Source organism: Ctenocephalides felis, unplaced genomic scaffold (assembly GCF_003426905.1).
Source record: "Ctenocephalides felis isolate EL2017-DRISC unplaced genomic scaffold, ASM342690v1 CF-g0.4_SCAFFOLD_01886, whole genome shotgun sequence".
NCBI classification, from domain to species: Eukaryota; Metazoa; Arthropoda; class Insecta; order Siphonaptera; family Pulicidae; genus Ctenocephalides; species Ctenocephalides felis.
Window position 1 is genome coordinate 3,147,745 of NW_020538040.1, and position 21,833 is coordinate 3,169,577.

The 21,833-nt window shown below is 30.7% G+C and overlaps 1 protein-coding gene across 1 annotated transcript; it reads left to right on the forward strand.

Moving 5' to 3' along the window:
- Nucleotides 1-2,153: 2,153 nt before the first annotated feature.
- On the forward strand, nt 2,154-21,541 carry LOC113378414 (trafficking protein particle complex subunit 10-like; the record flags this gene model as incomplete). Its single annotated transcript, XM_026618941.1, has 6 exons — nt 2,154-2,558; nt 6,615-6,914; nt 9,857-10,069; nt 11,883-12,068; nt 18,497-18,729; nt 21,097-21,541. Coding segments are annotated over 6 exons (1,782 nt in total), but the record flags the coding sequence as incomplete, so codon positions are not given.
- Between the last annotated feature and the right edge of the window lie 292 nt (nt 21,542-21,833).

The following is a 21,833-nucleotide window of genomic DNA, read 5'->3' on the forward strand; positions in this document are numbered from 1 at the left end:
AATGAAATTTAAGACGAAAAGGACTCTAGTGACGAGCAAACTAAAAACAAACTTTAAAATGAGTCTCTACTGACCAGCAGACTTAAAAATAAGGTTAGAAAAGGGACTCTACTGACCAGCAGACTAAAAATAAGGTTAAAAAAGGGACTCTACTGACCAGCAAACTAAAAATAAAATTAAAAGATGAACTCTACTGACCAGCATACTAAAAATAAGGTGAAAAAAGGGGTTCTACTGACGAGCGAACTGAAAGTAAGGTTAAAAAAGGGACTCTACTGACGAGCAACCTGAAAACAAATTTAAAAAGGGGTCTCTATTGACCAGCAGACTAAAAATATGGCTAGAAAAGGGACTCTACTGACGAGCAGACTAAAAATATGATAAGCAAACTAATTTGTGATTTTAAGAAAAGAAAAAGGACATTACTGACGAATAAACTGTAATAAGAGTTAAATGGACTTTACTGACGAGCAAACTATGTTTTGATGTTAATTGACAAAAGGGTCTCTACTGACGAGCAAACTGAAAAGGGACTAGGTAATTTAAAAAAGGATTCAATTGGCATAAAATGGACTCGAATATTTAAAAAAGGACTATACTGTCGAGCAAACTAAAAATTGACTCGAATATTTAAAAAATGACTCTACTGACGAGCGAAGTAAAAATTTATTAGAAAATTAAGAAAAGACTATACTGACGAGCAAATTGAAAATCGACTAGAAATTTTTTAAAATGGACTTTACTGAAACAATAATGAACTAGATAATTTAAAAAAGGACTCTACTGGCGTAAAATGGACTATAAAATTAAAAAGGACTCTACTAACGAGCAACTTAAAAATTGACTATAACATTAAAAAGGGCCTGTATTGACGAACAACCTAAAAATTTATTAAACAATCAAAAAAGGACTCTACTGACTAGCAAAGTAAAAATTGACTCGAATATTTAAAAAAGTAGTCTACTGGCGTAAAAATAGACTAGATAATTAAAAAGGGACTCTACTGGCGATCAAAACACAAATGGACTAGAAAATTAAAATAGGACTCTACTTATGGGCAAAGTAAAATTTAACTAGGAAATTTAAAAAAGGACTCTACTGACGAGCAAACTAAAAATTGACTTTAGGAAATTAAAAAAGGACTTTACTAGCGAGCAAGATAAAAATTTAAAACGGATTCGTCTAGCGAGCAAAATAAAATTGCATATAAAATTAAAAAAAAGACACTACTGACGACCAAACTAACAATTGTCTAGAAAATTAAAAAAGCTTTCTACAGACTAGAAAATTAAGATGACTCTACTGACGACTAAAAATTGACTAGGAAATTGAAAAAGGACTCTACTCACGAGTATAATAAAAATTGAGTAGATTATTAAAAAAGAACTATACTGACGAGCAAACTTAAAATTGATTAGAAAATTAAAAAAGGAATCTACTAACGAGTAAACTGAAAATTGTATAGAAAATGGAAATCGACAAAACACATATACACAATACAAAATACATTATTCAAGGGACGTTTCGCCGAAGGTTGTTTCATCCAGCTACATTTATTATTTATTATTTATGCATATACATTAGGGTGGTCCTTAATATGGACATTTTCGAATTTCTTTTCTCCCAAGGGCTCAAATGCTTCTAAATTAACAAAACAAAAACGTCTAAAAGATTCAGCTCTTAATATTAACATTGAGATAGTCCGCAATTCAATATTAAGTACATTCTTGCGCCATCTGTGATAGCATTTGTGAACTCACATATTATGACACTTAAAAATATTCATAAATCATTTAATCTTTAATTAAATCCTTGTGAAAAACAAAATATTTATTAATCATGGCATCAAAATTAATTTTACAGCTAAATATTTATTTACTTGGTGATTTTGACGCTCATATTATTAGTAATAAATTGTCATCAAAATTACAAGACTGTTATCACAGATGGCGCAAGAATTTATATTAATAATGAATATACGAAACTTAATTGAATTGCGGACTATCTAAATGATAATATTTAGAGCCAAAACTTTTACAGCATTTTCTTTTACCAATTTGGAAACATTTGAGCCCTTGGGAGCCAAAAAAATCCTTAACATCCTAATCAAGGACCACCCTAAATAAATATAAACAAAATTATTCATTTTATTTATTTCTTTTCCCCAGGATGTAGAAACCTACAAAACGACCACCAAAGACGACATAGACCAATGGCTAAAACAACTCCATTCCCGAAACATCCAGGACTGGATGATAGTCCTGGTAGAAAATTACGATTTAAGGAAAAGTAACAAACTCCTGCCCAGGACTACCGTCCTGGACAAATTGAGGAACGATTTTGCTACTAAAAATGGCGACAGATTTTTATCTGTCATCAATCCTTTAAAATCGGAGATCAAATCGGCGGATTCCTGGAGAGGATTGTTAATAAGGATAAGGCATTTGATGTTAACTGGGTATAATAGGAGTATTATGAAGTTTGAGGAGTATATTCGAGAGCAGAGGGAACGGAGGAACGAGAATGGGTGGAATTTTTGTCAGTATTTTTTGTTACAGGTAATAAATGACAATTTTTTTATGTACAGATTTGTGGATAATTTTATTAGCTTTCTAATGATATATAATACACTTATTAACAATATTTTTATTAAATAAATTTGAAATTTGAATTTTGAATCTTAACGGTCGTTACAAACGCGCGAACTTCACACTCAAAGTATTTTGTTCAGCATTTACGTGCAGTAATTTTGTTTCAACTCGGTTTGCTATTCAATTATAAAGTTTAAACATTTTCTTTACTATAATTTTGTTCTAAGAGTTTTAAATTGTTGTATACAGATTTGTAGATAATTTCTTCATCTTTCTAATGATATATAATATATAGGTGTTGGAACAAATTTAAACAATATAAACGTAAATATGAAAAAAAGTCACCGAATAGAAAATCAACTCTTTGTAATTACAAGCAACTAAATCATCACTTTTAAAATATAAACAATTTTTTTATTAAAAATGTTTAGAAATAGATTTATTAGCTTTTAAGTGATATATAATAATATATACACGTTTAAATAATATTTTTAAAAGAACGAGAATGGGTGGAATTTTTGCCAGTATTTTTTGTTACAGGTGAGAAATGTTATTTGTTTTATATACAGATTTGTAGATAATTTTATTAGCTTTCTAATGATATATAACAATATATACTTATTTCAATAACATATTTGCTAAATCTATTTGAAATTTGAATTTTAAATTTTAACGGTCGTTGCACACGCGCGAACTTCACACCTAAAGTATTTTGTCCAACCCTTACGTGCAGTAATTTTGTTTCAACTCGCTTTGTTATTCAATTATAAAGTTTAAACATTTTTTTTTATATTATTTTGTTCCAAAAGTTTTAAATCGTTATATACAGATTGGTAGATAATTTTATTTACTCTACTGACGTGCAAAATAAAAACTGACTAGGAAACTTAAAAAGGACTCTACTGACGAGCCAAATAAAAATATTTTAGAAAATTTAAGAAGGACTCTACTGAAGAGCAACCTCAAAGTTGACTAGGTAATTAAAAAAAGATACTCATTGTACTGACGAGCAAGGTAAAAATTGATTAGAAAATTAAAAAAAGACTCTACTGACGAGCAAACTAAATAGAATAAGAAGAAAGTACTGTACTGACGAGCATCTTAAAAATTGACTATAAAATTAAAAAGGTACTGTACTGACGAACAGCCTAAAAGTTATTAAACAATCATAAAAGGACTACTTACGAGCAAACTAAATATTATTAAAAAATTAAAAAGGACTCTACAGACGTACAAACTTAAAACAAATTTAATAAGGGACTCTACTGACGAACAAAATAAAAATGGATGAGAAAATTTAAAAGGTATTCTACTGACGAGCAAATTAGAAACAATATTAAAAAAGGTACTCTACTGACGAGCAAAATAAAAGTTGACTAGGAAAATTATGAAAATTACAAAAGGACTCTACTGACTCTACTGACTAAAATTGACTAGAGAATTAAAAAAGGTACTATACTGACGAGCAAAATAAAAATGGACTAGAAAATTAAAAAGAGACTCTACTGGCGAGCAAAATAAAAAATGATTAGAAAACTAGAAAAGGGACTCTACTAACAAAATAAAAATTGACTAGGAAATGTAAAAAGGATTCTACTGACAAGCAAACTTCAAACAAAACTAAAAAGGGACTATACTAACGAGCAAACTGAAAAGAAAATTAAAAAAAGGACTCTACTGTCCACTAAAAATAAAATTAAAACGACTACTGATGAGCAAACTAATAACAAAAAGAATGAAAGAAGATAATGGGTGGAATTTTTGTCAGTATTTTTTGTTACAGGTAATAAATGACAATTTTTTTATGTACAGATTTGTAGATAATTTTATTAGCTTTCTAATGATATATAATACACCTATAAACAATATTTTTATTAAATAAATTTGAAATTTGAGTTTTGAATCCTAACGGTTGCTGCAAGCGCGCGAACTTCACACTCGAAGTATTTTGTTCAACCCTTACGTGCAGTAATTTTGTTTCAACTCGCTTTGTTATTCAATTATAAAGTTTAAACAATTTTTTTACTATAATTTTGTTTCGAACGTTTTAAATTGTTATATACAGATTTATAGATAATTTTATTAGCTTTGCTGTGATATATAATAATATATACACGTTTAAACAATATGTTACTAAATATAGTTTTTTTAAATTAATATGCTCGTCAGTAGTCTTAAATTTCTTTTAGTTTGCTCGTCAATAGGCTTTTTTTAAATTTAGTTTTTAGTTTGCTTGTCAGTAGAGTCTCTTTTTCTAATTTTGTTTTTAGTTTGCTCGTCAGTAGAATCCTTCTTCTTCTATATTTAGTTTGCTTGTCAGTAAAGACCTTTTTCCTCATAATTTTAGTTAGCTCGTCAGTAGAGTCCCTTTTTTCGCAGTTCGATTTTTAGACTCTACTGACCAACAAATTAAACTTGAACTAGAAGTAAATGTCAGTAAAAATTGCTTAGACAAGAGGGTCACTAACTACTGACGAGCAAGCTAAAACTCACACTTGACGAAAAACATCTTCTGAATTAAATTTCACTAAGAAATTAAAAAAAAGGGACTCTACTCACGAGTGTAAACTAAAAGGGACCCTGCTGACGAGCAAAATAATCTTTTTTTCTCAATTGACGAAATATTTTTATTAGAAAGGGACTCTACTTATGGACAAACCGAATTTGAACATGAGAAATAAAATTAATAAAAACGCTGTTTTTATTAGTGTGAGTTTTAGCTTGCTCCTCAGTAGTGTCCCTTTTGTCTGATTCTGAGCATTTTTATACTGACATTTAATTATAGTTTAAGTTTAATTTGTTGGTCAGTAGAGTCTAAAAGGGTCTCTGCGTACGAGCTAAACTAAAAATATAAAAAAGGAACTGTAATGACGAACAAACTAGACTTAAAAGATAAGGGGACTCTACTGACGAGCAAACCTCAACTTAAGGAAAACAGGGATTTCACTGACGAGCAAACTAAAAATAAAATGAAAAAAGGACTACTGTCAAACAAATTTCAAGTTAAGAAAACCAGGGACTCTACTGATGATCAAAACTAGAATTAAAAGGAAACAGGGACTTTACTGACGAATAAAACTAGAATAATAAGAAACAGGGACTCTACTGACGAACAAAATTATAATTAAAAGAAAAAAAGACTCTTCTGACGAGCAAACTAAAAATTAAAAGGAAACAGGGACTTTACTAACGAGCAAAACTAGAATAAATAAGAAAAAGGACTTTTTTGACAAAAAATCACTGACGAAAAAACTAAAAAAGAAGACACTACTGCCAAGCAAATTTAAAAAGGGATTCTATCGAGGAGCAACCTAAAAAAATTAGAAGAGACTCTACTGACGAGTAAACTAAGAATAAAAAAAAGGGGCTCTACTGTCGAACAATCTAAGCAGTAATGTAATTTTTTCAAATAACTCTGCGATTTATAGTGCAGAGTTAATTTCTGTTTTATTCGGTAACATTTTTTTATATTTTTATAAATATTGTTTAAATTTAATTAAATCAATTATTATTATTATATATCATTATGAAGCTAATAAAATTATCTAAAAACCTGTATATAACAATTTGTAACTTTAACAATAAAAGTCGTGTAAAAAAATTGTTTAAACTTTTAGAATTGAATACTGAGTCGCGCGACCTCATTTTGGTAAACCAATATGTTTGCCGGTTACATTTTTTCATATTCCGACAAATTTTTTTAACAATTTGTTCCAACTTGTTTATATTATTATATATTATTAGAAGGGTAATAAAATTATCTACAAATCTGTATATAATAATTTAAAACGTCTGAAACAAAATTAAATGAAAAAAAATGTTTAAACTTTACAATTGAATACTGAGTCGCGCGACCTTATTTTGATAAACCAACATGTCTGCCGGTTACATCTTTTCATATTCCGACAAATTTCATTAACATCTTATTCAAACACACATACATTATTACATATCATTAGAAAGCTAATAAAATCATCTACAACTGCACATATTTCAAAACCATCTTTTATTATCTTTTTCCAGGAAGAGTTGGCCTTCGTTTTCGAAATGCTGGGTCTTTACGAAGACGCCCTCGTCCAATACGACGAACTCGATGCCCTCTTCACCCAGTTCGTCCTGAATTCGCACATTTCGAATGGGCCAGCCTGGTTGGCCAGTTTTCAGAGGCCCTTACAAGCCTGGAAGGGCATCAGGTTGTCTCCTTCGGCCAATCAGCAGGAACGAGACCTGATTGCAACCTGCGAGGCTTCTTTGCTGGAATTTCGGAGCTATTTGTTCCAGAGACAGTGCGCTATGTTGTTATTGACACTCAAACCTTGGGAGGTGAGGATGATAAATGATTTTTGGTTAATGATTTTGTTTGAAAAGTTTTGAAGTGTTGTATGCAGATATGTAGGTAATTTTATTAGCTTTCTAATCGTGTATAATAGTATATACATGTTGGAACAAAGTGTTGAAGAAATTTATCGGAATATGGAAAAATGTAACCAGCGGACTTGGTGTTCAATTACAAAATTTAAGATTTTTTTTTAATATAATTTTGTATCAAAAGTTACGAAATATTATATACAGATTTATAGATAATTTTATTAGCTTTCTAATAATATATAATAATATATATATGTTAGAACAAATCGTTAGAGAAATTTGACGGAATATAAAAAATGTAACCGGCAGACACACGAGTTTTAATAAATAAATGCACACTGACGAGTGGTCGTACTATAAATAGTACAGCGGGTCAAATGTGAGTTAAGAAGTTTTACTTCAAATACAGGCATGTGGGGTATCAAATGAAAGGTCTCGACGAGCACTATACAGATATAATAGTGACCTCTTAAACAAACTAATAGAGTTCCGTACAAATCATCTTTTCACTTTTCACTATCTTATCTGATTTTTACTATCTGTTTTGCAATTTTAAAGTATACCAAGTAGCTGTGGAGTTCTAATATATTATAAGAAATAATAGATCGTTAGTTAAGAATAAATTTTTCTAATATTCTAGTTAGTTTAGACAAACGGTTCAAAAGTTACAAGAGATATAATAAAAGGTGGACCAATGGGTTGCTCTACAGTGAATCAAAATGCTATGACGTCAAATATAGGCATGTAGGGTATCACATGAAAGGTCTCAACGAGTACTATAAAAATAAAATAATGATGGCCCAAACAAAGCAATATGGTTCTCTGAAATTAATAAAATCTTCTTTTCCTAAGCTTTTTCAATATGTTTTGTCAAGTTTAATTTGCTAATCAGTAGAGTCTTTTTTTAAATAAAATAGCTATTTTTAAAAACTTGTTTGTTAGTAAATATTATATAAAATGATTATATAACTTGTACAATAGTTTCAAAGGTTGTAAATATGATATTTAGATAGTGCTTATTGAGACCTCTCATTTGATACCCCACATGCCTATATTTGAAGTAAAAAGTTTTATCTCACATTGTTAGATAACTGTTTTAATATTGTCTGGTATAGAAACGTTACAGAAAATTTGTATACTTTAAAATATCAAAAACTTTTCCAAACTATCTTTTAATGTAGTCCTAGTTTAGTTTGCTTGTCAGTTGAGTCCTTTTCCTGAACATTTTTAACAATTTTTTAGTTAAATTCATTTTGCTTGGCAGTAGAGTCCCTTATTTTGTAACATTCTTTAACCTTTTGTCAAATCCGAATTTAGAAAAGAATCTTTTTTGATTCAACACTTTCTGTCATTTGCTCGTCAGTAGAGTAGTTTCATGTTTAGATGAAAAAACTTTTTGTCTGAACATTTGCAGTTACATTATCACCTTAAATTGAATTTTGCTCGTCAGTAGAGTCTCTTTTCATAATATTATTCCAATATTTCTGCCAAAATAAAATGCCAAAAACAAGATGAATTTCCTTGTCAGTAGAGTCCCTTCTTTCCTAATCTTTTTTCAAATATCCAAATTTAATTTGCTCGTCAGTAGAGTTCTTTTTTAAAACGTTCTTGATATAAATATAAATAAAATTAATATAATTATTGTTAAAAGATATATAATAAAATGTGGACCAATGGGTTGCCAAACTATAAATAGTACAGCGGGTCAAGATGTTGTGACGTCACATATGGCATTTGGGGTATCAAATGAAAGGTCTCGAAGAGCTCTATTCATATATCATAGTAACTTTTACAACAAACCAAAATAGATACACAAACATATATAACTAGTTACTAAACGGCTTCAGCATATTAAACAATCTTATACCTCATACAATTTAACACAACTTTGCCGAATATTTTATTCAAATCGGACAAACCGTTCAAAAGTTACAAGAGATGTAACAGAAGTCGACCATTGAGTTGCAGAACCCGAGGACAGACTCAGAAAGTTTTAAGTCTACGATGAATAGTTCAAAAGTTACAAGCAATAAAATAATAAATACACAAACAATATAAATAGTACAGCGGGTCAAATATGAGTTAAGAAGTTTTACTTCAAATATAGGCATGTGGGGTATCAAATGAAAGGTCTCGACAATCACTATTCAAAAATCATATCCAAACATAATTTAACATAAATCTTAAGACAGAATACCACTTACACCTAGTTTAAATCAACAACTAACTATATAAATCTTTTATCCAGATTGCTCAGAGATCTCTACCATTCCTCCACAATACTGTTCGAGAGACAATTTACAAATAATTTCTTAATTTCCTTCTTAGTAGAGTTCTCTTTTTTTCTTTTAACATTTTCCACTAATATTTGTCTCTGGTCTTAGCAATTTGGTCGAACGGTTTAAAAGTTACAAGAGATTTAATAAAAAGTAGACCAATGGGTTGCAGAACTGTTTGTTACTTCAAATATAGGCATGTTGGGTATCAAATGAAAGGTTTCGACGAACACTAGACAAGTATCTTTGTAACAGACTTGACAAACCAATAGGGTTCCGTACAAATTATATAATGTTATGGTTTTGCTATTTTAGAGTATACCGAGTTGCCGTAGACTTTTACAAATTATATATAATTCAATTTAAAACATCTTTGCCGAATATTCCACTTAATTCGGACTAACGGTTCAAAAGTTACAAGAGATGTAACGAAAGTGGACCAATGGGTTGCCGAATTTTGTTTAAGACATAAGTAAATAAGTTTTACTTCAAATATAGGCATGTGGGGTATCAAATGAAAGGTCTCGACGAGCACTATCTAAAAATCATACTCAAAAGACAGAATACCACTTACACCTAGTTTAAATCAATAACTAATTATTTCTCTTATCTTTTATCCAGATTGCTCAGAGATCTCTACCATTCCTCCACAATACTGTTCGAGAACTCGAGTTATTAGATATTGCAGATTCTGCTCCAGAAGGCGCAGCAGCCTGCTGGGTCTTCTTATGCTGCCTGGAAGTTCTGCACACTTGCGAAAGATTTAATAACAGCGGTCACGTGGAGCAGTATTCTTTGTACACGGCTGATTTGTGGGCTTATGCTAGCGATAAGGTAATAAATAAATAAATAAATAAATGAACTAGTGGTGTATGGCATCGTGCCTTGAGGCAAGTTGCTGGAACTTTCCGTACCGTAATGAAATGTTCGAGAAATTTTAAACGTTAATAACAAATACTGTAACTTTCATTATTTTTGCTATCTTGTTTGTTATATCTGAGCAAATTAATGTGAATCTATTAAATAAATCAATTTATCTCCAGAGCATTAACAATCGTCATTTCATTTCGAATTCAATTTCAAAAAAAAAAATAGTTGCCTAATTTACACAAAATTGAAAAAGTGCTCCCGTATAGTCGCAGTCTAAACGCATTTGCAAATAATTCTGTGCGACATTTTCACTTATACTGTGCTTAGCTTGGCAGCAATCTCACATTTTCATTCAATAGTTTTAACAAAATTGGAAAAGTGCTCCAGTGTATTAACAGTCTAAACGCACTCGGGTAAACATTGGTACCAAAGTGGCGCTTAGACTGTGCTTAGCCTGGGTGATTATTTGAATTTTTAATCCAAAATTACAAAAATACTTTATGGAAAAGAAAATTCGAAACAAAATTTTTTTTTCCAAAAGCAATTATTTTGTTGAAACAAGCAGAAAGTTCTTTGGATCATTTAAATCGGACGCTTAGTTCACTCAAAACTTTTAAATTTTTTTAACATTTAGCCCTGTGTCTCCGTAACCGCTGGGCCTACCTTTGCCAAAAATTTATCAGCACATCTGCCTATCAATAGGAATCGAATGTTTTTTAAACCATACAAATCGGTTGATCCGTGCGCCCGAAAACGTGACTGAAAAATTGTATCTATACATACGATACATACACACAAACACATCCATTTAGTTTCTGAGGTATGTCCCTTAAAAATGTTCAGAAACCTTCGAAACGTCGAGAAATGTAATCATTTTCAATTTCGATTTTTGGACGATTGCAATAACTCACCCTATGGGAAGTTAAAAAGGACTCTACTGACGAGCAAATTATATAAAACATAAAAAAATTAATTGCTTAAAATATATTTAGAGGACTCTACTGACGAGTTAATCAAAAAAAATATCATGGACCAGAAAAATATAACAAACAAAATATTGATCCAAAAGATTAAAAGTGGACTCTACTGACAAGCAAACTGATATTTAACATATTAAAATGTAAAAGATGATTGTACTTGATTGAATCGTCAATTCTTCAGATTATTTGATTGTCAGTAGAGTCCCTTTTATCTTCTAGATTGATATCACATTTATTTGCCAGTAGAGTCTACTAGTTACTAGTACTAGTAGTTAGAACCAGTGAAAAAATTGGGTTTATCGTTAGTATAGTCCACTTTTAATTTTTTGGATCGATATTAAACTTGTTTGTCAGTAGAATCCTTTCTTTATTTCCTAACAATTTAATATCTTTTGTTTTTTGTAAGTATAATACTTTTTTTGTGCTTATTATAATCACTTTGCTTGTCAGTAGAGTTCTATTTTTAGTTGTTTGAAATAACTTGAAAACTTTATGTTTTGGAGTACTACTTTTCGATTTTTCGTTGATTTTTTGTTGTATTCAAATTGCACAGTGTAAAGCACGCTTTAGCTTAAAGCCGCACTCACACTTGACATTTTGTATATGAGCCTCGTGTATAACTTCATATGAAGCCGGTTGAGTGTGAGACACGCTTTAGCGACGTAAAGCTTGTTTCACACTTGACCTTTTATATTTTTCTTGGAAATTATTCTGAAATCAATACTAATTATCTCAAATATTAATTATAATACGTTACTAGTATATTTTTTTAATTTTAATATTTTTTACAATTTTAGTTGAAATCTCTGGGTAAACTCTGCGGCCTGATGCCGGGTTGCAGTCCTACTTCAACGCAACTTCATGCCGTCGTCAATCTGTCAGCAGGAATGGGTGATTGTCCTGGTACGAAGCAGCAGCCGTCGCCGACTGATAAGCTGAAGGAGGCTTTGAGTTCGAATGATGCCTTTCAGAGACATTATTTGGTAAAGTTAGAACTATGTTTTTCTAAATATATTTGAAATTTGAATTTTAAATCTTAACGGTTACTTCAAACGCGCGAACTTCATACTCGAAGTATAACGTTCAGCTTTTATGTGCAGTAATTTTGTTTCAAATCGGTTTGTTATTCAATTATGAATAAACACGTTTTTAACTATAATTTTGTTCTAAGAGTTATAAATTGTTATATACAGATTTGTAGATAATTTTATTAGCTTTCTAATGATATATAATACTATATTTACGTTTTAACAATTTATTAACAAAATTCATATAATTATAAAAAATGTAAGTGGCAGACATACTAATTTACCCAAAATGGCGTCAGTATTCGATATTCAAGTATAAATATTTTATTAACATAATTTTGTTCCAAAATATACAAATTGTTATATACAGATTTGTAGATAATTTTATTAGCTTTCTAATGATATATAACAATATATAAGTATTAGAACATATTTTCTATTATTAAATCTCAATTCGATGATAAATTTACGTTACTGCTTAGTTTGCTCGTCAGTAGAGTCTCTTTTGATCTGATTTGCTCGATTTTATATTTATTTATAAAATTTCTTCGCAAGCAAATTTTTTTACTGTATTTTTTACAAACTCAGAACACAAAAATAATTTTTATGTTTAGTTTGCTCGCCAGTAAAGTTCATTTTCCTTTTACTTTTCTCGTCAGTAGAGTTAATTTCTCCATTTAATTTTAGTTTGCTCGTCAGTAGAGTCCTTTTTGCCTTTTATTTTTACCTTGCTCATTTGTAGGGTGTTTTTTTCTTTTGATATCATCATTAGAGTCCTGCTGGCTTTTACTTCTAGTTTGCTCGTTAGTAGAGTTCTTTTTCTAATTTTTCAATTCGATATTCAGTTTGCTCGTCAGTAGAGTCCCTTTTTGAAATTTTATTTTAATGATATATCATCAAATTGATATTTTGATTTATATATTTAATAATTTAATTTATTTGATCGATAAGACCAAGGATGGACTCTACTGACGAGCAAAGTAAATTGCAAAGAAAAAGATTAAAAAGGGACTCTACTGACGAGCAAATTTAAATTACAAACACAAAGATTAAAAAGGGACTCTTCCGATGAGCAAATTAAATTATAAACAAAAAGACAAAAAGGGACTCTACTGACGAGCTAATTAAATTATAAACTAAAAATCTAAAAAGGGACTCTACTAATGAGCAAATTAAATTTCAAACTAAAAAACTAGAAAGGGACTCTACTAATGAGCAAATTAAAATACAAACCAAAACATAAAAAGGGACTCTACTGACGAGCAAATTAAATTACAAACTAAAAATCTAAAAAGGGACTCTAGACGAGCAAATTAAATTACAAACTAAAAGACAAAAAGAGGACTCTACTGACGAGCAAATTAAAATACAAACTAACAAACTAAAACGCAAAAAAGGGACTCTACCTACGAGCAAATTAAACATGCACTTTACTTAACATTTAACTTAACAAATAATGTATAAACGTTTAAATAGTATTTTTATTGAATATATTTGAAATTTGATTTTCAAATCCTAACGGTTATCTCATCATCAAACTCGAACGAACTTCACACTCTAACAAGGAGAACCCGCGCATTGCTCGTCTGGGATTTTGATGAAATTTGGCACAATGGTAGATTTCATGCCCAAACTGACTCTGGTAAAATATTAGAGGCCTATGAAAAGCGGTTTAATTATAAAAATTAATTAAAGTTTGCATTTAAGCAGCGCACTGTACACCATCGCTACACATAGCATGGAGCGTTCTTTCTTATCAGCGGGAGATTGTCCGAGTGGTAACGTCGGCGAATTGTAATTTTTGCGTCTATGGTCGAGAGTTCGAATCCGACTTAAGGTTTTTATTTTTTTTTACTATTTTCATTTCATATTTATAACTGCATGAGTTATTAAAATTAAAATTAATTCAAATTTTAAATTGATTTTATATTTTTCATTAAATTCTATAATAAAGTCCCCATTTACGTGTATATAAATTTGATGTGATACCAAAAAATTGATGTAAAACATTATAATTTCATATTAATAACAACAATAACTAGTTGGTTTGATATTTAGCCTTGAGGCAATTACATGAACTTCCGATATGTGTAAATAATCGACTGGATCAAAAAAATGTGTAAATAATATACTTCATCAATCCTACTTTTAAAAAAAAAAACGATAATAATTTTAGCAAAGTTTGACGAATTTTAAAATTAAACTACTTGTCGTAATGCTGTAATATTACAGTAAGTTCTATAAGACCATGATGTATATCGCCAAAAAAGTTCCATGAAAAAGACTTAAATTTTTTTTTAACAGTTAATTACAAGAAAACGGCTCGGTAGATTTTTACCTAAAATTAATCAGCATCATTCCCAATGATATCTTTCGAACAGTTTTTGATTTTTCAAAATCGGTTCGGTAGGATGAGCTTAAATGTGGACGAAATTTAACACATTTTTTCAACATTTAATTACAAGAAAACGGCTCGGTAGATTTTCACCTAAAATTAATCAGCATCATTCCCAAATGATATCTTTCGAACAGTTTTTGATTTTTCAAAATCGGTTGGGTAGGATGAGCTTGAATGTGGACGAAAATTTAACACTTTTTTTCAACATTTAATTACAAGAAAACGGCTCGGTAGATTTTCACCTAAAATTAATCAGCATCATTCCCAAATGATATCTTCGAACAGTTTTTGATTTTTCAAAATCGGTTCGGTAGGATGAGCTTAAATGTGGACGAAAATTTAACACATTTTTTCAACATTTAATTACAAGAAAACGGCTCGGTAGATTTTCACCTAAAATTAAATCAGCATCATTCCCAAATGATATCTTTCGAACAGTTTTTGATTTTTCAAAATCGGTCGGTAGGATGAGCTTAAATGTGGACGAAAATTTAACACATTTTTTCAACATTTAATTACAAGAAAACGGCTCGGTAGATTTTCACCTAAAATTAATCAGCATCATTCCCAAATGATATCTTTCGAACAGTTTTGATTTTTCAAAATCGGTTCGGTAGGATGAGCTTAAATGTGGACGAAAATTTAACACATTTTTTCAACATTTAATTACAAGAAAACGGCTCGGTAGATTTTCACCTAAAATTAATCAGCATCATTCCCAAATGATATCTTTCGAACAGTTTTTGATTTTTCAAAATCGGTTCGGTAGGATGAGCTTAAATGTGGACGAAAATTTAACACATTTTTTCAACATTTAATTACAAGAAAACGGCTCGGTAGATTTTCACCTAAAATTAATCAGCATCATTCCCAAATGATATCTTTCGAACAGTTTTTGATTTTTCAAAATCGGTTGGGTAGGATGAGCTTGAATGTGGACGAAAATTTAACACTTTTTTTCAACATTTAATTACAAGAAAACGGCTCGGTAGATTTTCACCTAAAACTAATCAGCATCATTCCCAAATGATATCTTTCGAACAGTTTTTGATTTTTCAAAATCGGTTCGGTAGGATGAGCTTAAATGTGGACGAAAATTTAACACTTTTTTTCAACAGTTAATTACAAGAAAAACGGCTCGGTAGATTTTCACCTAAAACTAATCAGCATCATTTCCAAATGATATCTTTCGAACAGTTTTTGATTTTTCAAAATCGGTTCGGTAGGATGAGCTTAAATGTGGACGAAAATTTAACACATTTTTTCAACAGTTAATTACAAGAAAACGGCTCGGTAGATTTTCACCTAAAATTAATCAGCATCATTTCCAAATGATATCTTTCGAACAGTTTTTGATTTTTCAAAATCGGTTCGGTAGGATGAGCTTAAATGTGGACGAAAAGTTCAACACTTTTTTTCAAATTACAAAGAAACGGCTTGGCAGATCGTCACACAAAACTGACAACGATAGTCCTCACCGAAATACATCAAATGGCTTTTAAATTTCTAAAATCGGTTCAGGCGTTTTTGAGAAAACGTCGATCAAAAGTCTAATTTTGACAAATGCCAAAAAGACCATACTGATTTTTGCAAACTTTGACGAATTTTTAAAGCTGAACCAGTTGTCGTAGGGCCGTAATATTTTAGTATGATCTAGAAGACTATGGTATCTACCGTCAAAAAAATAATCATAAAAATCGTCGAAATTTTTTTTTTAAAAACTTTATTACAAGAAAACGGCCCGGCCGATCTCTACCAAAAACTAATCAGCACGATTCCCAACCAATATCTATCGAACGGTTTTTGAATTTTCAAAATCGATTCATAACTGCGGGCTAAAACGTGGACGAAAGAGTTTTCACTTCTCTGCTATTTACGAAGAAACGGTTTGGCCGATCGTCGCACAAAACTGACAAACAATAGTCCTCATCGAGATACATCGAATGGCTTTTAAATTTTTGAAATCGGTCCAGCCGTTTTGAGGAAACGGCGATTTACGGCAAAAATCTGTTGGTGCACACGCACACACACACACACACCACACACACACACACACACCCACATACTTTTTCCAATTTGGTCTCATTCGATTCAGAATGGCTTGAAACGTCGAGAAAACATAAAATTAGCGAATCGGATTTTTTTATGAAAACATAAACTTCTCCTTCGGGAAGTTAATAAGAGTGAAAAAAAAATATAATTTCTTTGCATATAAACGCTAATATAAGTTCTACAATTGACTGGATGATACTTATCGCAAAAACCAGATAAACATAAAAATAGCTCGCAGCTTATTTCTCCACACTGGTAAAGTTGTTTATTTAGAAAATAGAAAATTGTTGTCAAATCAGACAACAAGAAAAACAATTAACTAAAAAGAAAAAAACATTCGAGATACATTCTCTGATTAATCATCAGTTATCTGTGTATATTTTTCAAAAGATGATCCAATACGATTGGTTTGCAAGCATATTGGCAAATATTAGAATTTTTAAGAAAACCATCGCTAGTGCAAAATCTTATATGCAACACTGCCTAAATTTTTGAAATGTCCTCACTGAAAATTTATTTTTTTGTTTGTTGTATTGTTAAGTATCATCCAGTCAATTGTAGAACTTATATTAGCGTTTATATGCAAAGAAATATTTTTTTTTTCACTCTTATTATTGTTGTTATTAATATGAAATTATGTTTTACATCAATTTTTCTGGTATCACTTCAGGGGACTTTATTATAGAATTTAATGAAAAATATAAAATCAATTTAAAATTTGAATTAATTTTAATTTTATTAACTCATGCAGTTATAAATATGAAATGAAAATAGTAAAAAAAAATAAAAACCTTAAGTCGGATTCGAACTCTCGACCATAGACGCAAAAATTACAATTCGCCGACGTTACCACTCGGACAATCTCCCGCTGATAAGAAAGAACGCTCCATGCTATGTGTAGCGATGGTGTACAGTGCGCTGCTTAAATGCAAACTTTAATTAATTTTTATAATTAAACCGCTTTTCATAGGCCTCTAATATTTTACCAGAGTCAGTTTGGGCATGAAATCTACCATTGTGCCAAATTTCATCAAAATCCCAGACGAGCAATGCGCGGGTTCTCCTTGTAAGTATATTGTCACCACTTACGTGCAGTAATTTTGATACAGTCAAATATTTTGTTATAGTACATTTAATTATAAATATAAAATTTTGAATAATAAGTAATTTTATATTATTACTATATTTTATAAAACTTTAAATATTTAATTTATTTGCAAATATTCAATATCATTAATTTTTTTTATTATCTTTTAGATCAAAATTGAGTTTGCTCGTCAGTAGAGTCCTTTTTTTATTCTGTAGATTTAAATTTATTTACTTATTTATTTATTATACAAGCCGTCAGTATAATAATATTATAATAAAGCTCAAGTCAATAATTAACTATTAACTATTTTATTACTTATTCATTTATTATTTAATTCATTTACTATAAACTTATTTATATTTAGTTAATTTTAATTATTTTTTAGTTTGCTCGTCAGTAGAATCCTTTTCGTTAAATTATCTTTATCTCCAAATTTGTATTATCTTGAATTTTTCCACATTTAAATACACTATTACTAAATACTTCTACAAATTTCAAATTCAAATCCTAACCACCATTATTCCCACCCAACTTCACACCTAAAGCACATTGTTCAACTCTTCCATGTAGTAATTTTGATTCCATTACACTTTTTTAGAAATTTTTTTATTCTGTAAATCAAAATTAAGTTTTCTCGTCAGTAGAGTCCTTTTCATTAAATTATCTTTAACTCCAAATATTTATCACCTTAATATTTTCCACATTTAAATACACTCTTACTAAACACTTTCACAAATTTCAAATTCAAATCCTAACCGCCATTATTCCCACCCAACTTCACACCTAAAGCACAATGTTCATCCCTTCCGTGCAGTAATTTTGACTCCATTACCTCTTTTCTAGGAATTAGCAGAACTAGCAATGGGTACTTACAAGCACATAGGGCGCATTAGAAGCGCTCGGCTGATCGGTTTAGATATCGCCAGATTTTCATCGGATATCGGACAGATGAATAAGGCCATTGTATTTTTAAATGATGCCCTAAGGGCTTTTAGTGATGAAGGATGGAGGACTTTGGTGGTGCAGACACAACTCGAACTTGCTGCTTGTTATAAGAAGATGAACGACTTGGAAAGGTAATGATAAAAGATAATGTGTATGTATATACGAGGTCTGTTCAAAAAGTACCCGGAATTTTCGTTTTTTCAAAAAAATATTTATTTATTCGTCTACATTAATGTGGTCCCCTTCAAAGTAGTCCCCCCCAGATATAATACACTTATGCCAGCGTTTTTTTCAATTTTCGAAGCACCCTTGATATTCACTTTTTGATTGATATGTCCTTGAGCACTCTCAGCGATTCGGCCTTTATTTCTTCAATCGAGGAAAACCGCCGTCCTTTCATGGGTCTCTTCAACTTTGGGAATAGGAAAAAGTCACACGGAGCCATATCTGGTGAATTTTTGCACTTTGCAACACTTTATTTCATTTTTTACGCAAAATTTAATACAAATTCTTTGACTTTTCAATTCTTCCATTGTAAAAATCGCCGAGCTCAGAAAAACACGTCGGAACCTTAGCGACTACCACAGACAAAGTAAACAGTGAATATAGCTGAAAATTTCATCATACTTTAGGGGCATGTATACCAACACAATAAAAAAAAAATTTTGACAATCAGACACTCCAGACCCGCGAAATTTAATTATTAGTAATTCCGGGTACTTTTTGAACAGACCTCGTATATATATATATATATATATATATTATATATATATATGCAACTTTTTTTAAGGCACAATACCACTGACGCCTAGTTAGTGTTGCCAGAGATAATTCTTTAATTTGTTCGGACAGAATTCGGTCCTTTGTTTCTTTTGCACTATATTTTTATTCGGACTCTACTGATGATTGAGATAATGTGACACTTACACCTAGTTTTAATTAGTTCACGCGTCAGTAGTGTTAACTTTTATTTTTATTTTAAATTTTTTATCAGTTTTTGTGACGATATTTAGTTTGCTAGTTAGTAAAGTTCTTTTTGTGATGGAGAAATGGTTGTAATTGAATGATTTTAATTTGCTCGTCAGTAGAGTCCCTTTTTAGATTCTAGGACAAAAAGGAGGTTGCTCGTCAGTAGAGTCCCTTTTTTAGATTCTAGGTTCAAAATAGGAGTTCGCTCGTTAGTAGAAACCCTTTTTAAAGATTTTAGTTCGTCAGTAGAGTCCTTTTTCTATTTTAATTTGACATTTGATTTGCTTGTCAGTAGAGTCCCTTTTTTAGATTCTAGGTCAAAAAAGAGTTTGCTCGTCAGTACAGTCCTTTTTTTCTATCTTAGTTTGGAATTTAATGTGCCTGAATTTGATCAGTAGAGTCCCTTTCTTAATTCTGGGTCAAAGGGAGCTTAATTGTTAGTTGATTTCTTTTTCAATTTGGTCTTAGTAGAGTCTCTTTTCTTAGATTCTAAAATAAAAAAGAGTTTGCTCGTTAGTAGAGTCCATTTTTCTTTTTTAATTTGCTCGTCAGTAAAGTCTCCTTTTTTATTCTAGATCAAAAAGGAGTTAGTTCGTCAGTAGAGTTCCATAGTGCTATATAATTTAACCGTCAGTAGAGTCACTTTTTTGTCTTTTAAATTGCTCGACAGTAGAATCCATTTTTTACATTTTATATTGCTATATAATTTGACCGTCAGTAGAGTCAATTTTTTGTTGTTTTGTTTAATTTAATTTGCTCGTCAGTAGAGTCCTTTTTATACTCAAAATTACAAAAATAAGTTTCCTTGTCACTCATTAGATTCCCTTTTTAATCTTCTAATATTTGTCAGTAGAGTGTTCTTTTTATTATCAAAGTTAAAAAGTTTTGCTTCAAATATAGGCTTGTGGGGTATCAAATGATAGGTCTCGACAAGTACTATACAAATACAATAGAAATAAATTCAATAAACTAATAGGGTTTTTTATTTAATTCTCAAAATCTAAGTTTATAAATACAGTAGACCATATTATAGATCATTTGATTTAGCACAATTTTGCCTAATTTTTCATTCAATTCAGACACACCGTTCAAAAGTTACAAGAATTATAATAAAACGCCGACCAATGGGTTGCCGAACTCGGTTTAAGATATAAGTCAGAAAGTTTTACTTCAAATATAGGCATGTGGGGTATCAAATGAAAGGTATCGACGAGCACTGTCTAAATATCATATGGATAAATTCAACAAACCATAATTTGCAAAATCATTTTTGCCCTAGTGTTATAAATATATTAGACTATATTATAGCTATAGATCATTGAATTTAATACAATTTTGCCGAATATTTCATTCAATTCGGACAAACTGTTCAAAAGTTACAAGAGATGTAACGAAAGTGGACCAATGGGTTGCCGAATTTCGTTTAAGACATAACTTAACAAGTTTTACTTCAAATATAGGCATGTGGGGTATCAAATGAAACGTCTCGACAAGCTCTATCCAATAACACATATTTCCTCTACCCCCAGGTACATCCGAGTATCAGCCGCCATATCGAGCTCTCAAGAACTGGAAATTCTAGTCCGTCATTTCTACTTCGAAGAGATGACAAAATCCCTAAAACAACTACTAGCGAAAAAATCAACTTCCCTCAGCGATCAACCCCAATCGAACATCCTGTCCGACCTTTCGGATGTCTTTACAATTAAATCTTTAAAATTAATGCTGCCCGATACCTGTACTGTGATGCAGGACGAGACCGTAGAGACTGAATTGAGACTGTATAGTAGATTTCCGAAGGAGATCTATGCGGATTCCGTAGCCGTTTCTTTGGAGTTTAAAAAAGGGTTGGATAACAAAAGTTGTAAGAAGAGGGATGAAAAGCCGAAGGCGACGGAGGAGAAAAGTAGTCGGGTTAATGGGGATGCGGAGGATGAGGAGGGCTGTGATAGTAAAGTTTTAAGGAATATGTAAGTAATTATATTATACATAGTCAGTAGAGTTCTTTTCTTTTTTTAGTGAATTTTATACACCAGATTTTTTTTTATTTTTGTGATTTATTTTGGTTTATCAGTACAGTCCTTTTGTTCTAAATATTTTACATATTATTTTCTGCTTATTAGTAGAGCCTTTGTTGTTTATCATTTTAGTGTTAGTAGTTAGTAGAGTTCTTTTTTCTTTAGAGTTTTGCTTTTAATATTTTTTCCACTCACTTTTGTTAGTTGATTTGTTTAATATTTTATTTTGCTCATTAGTAGAATTTTTT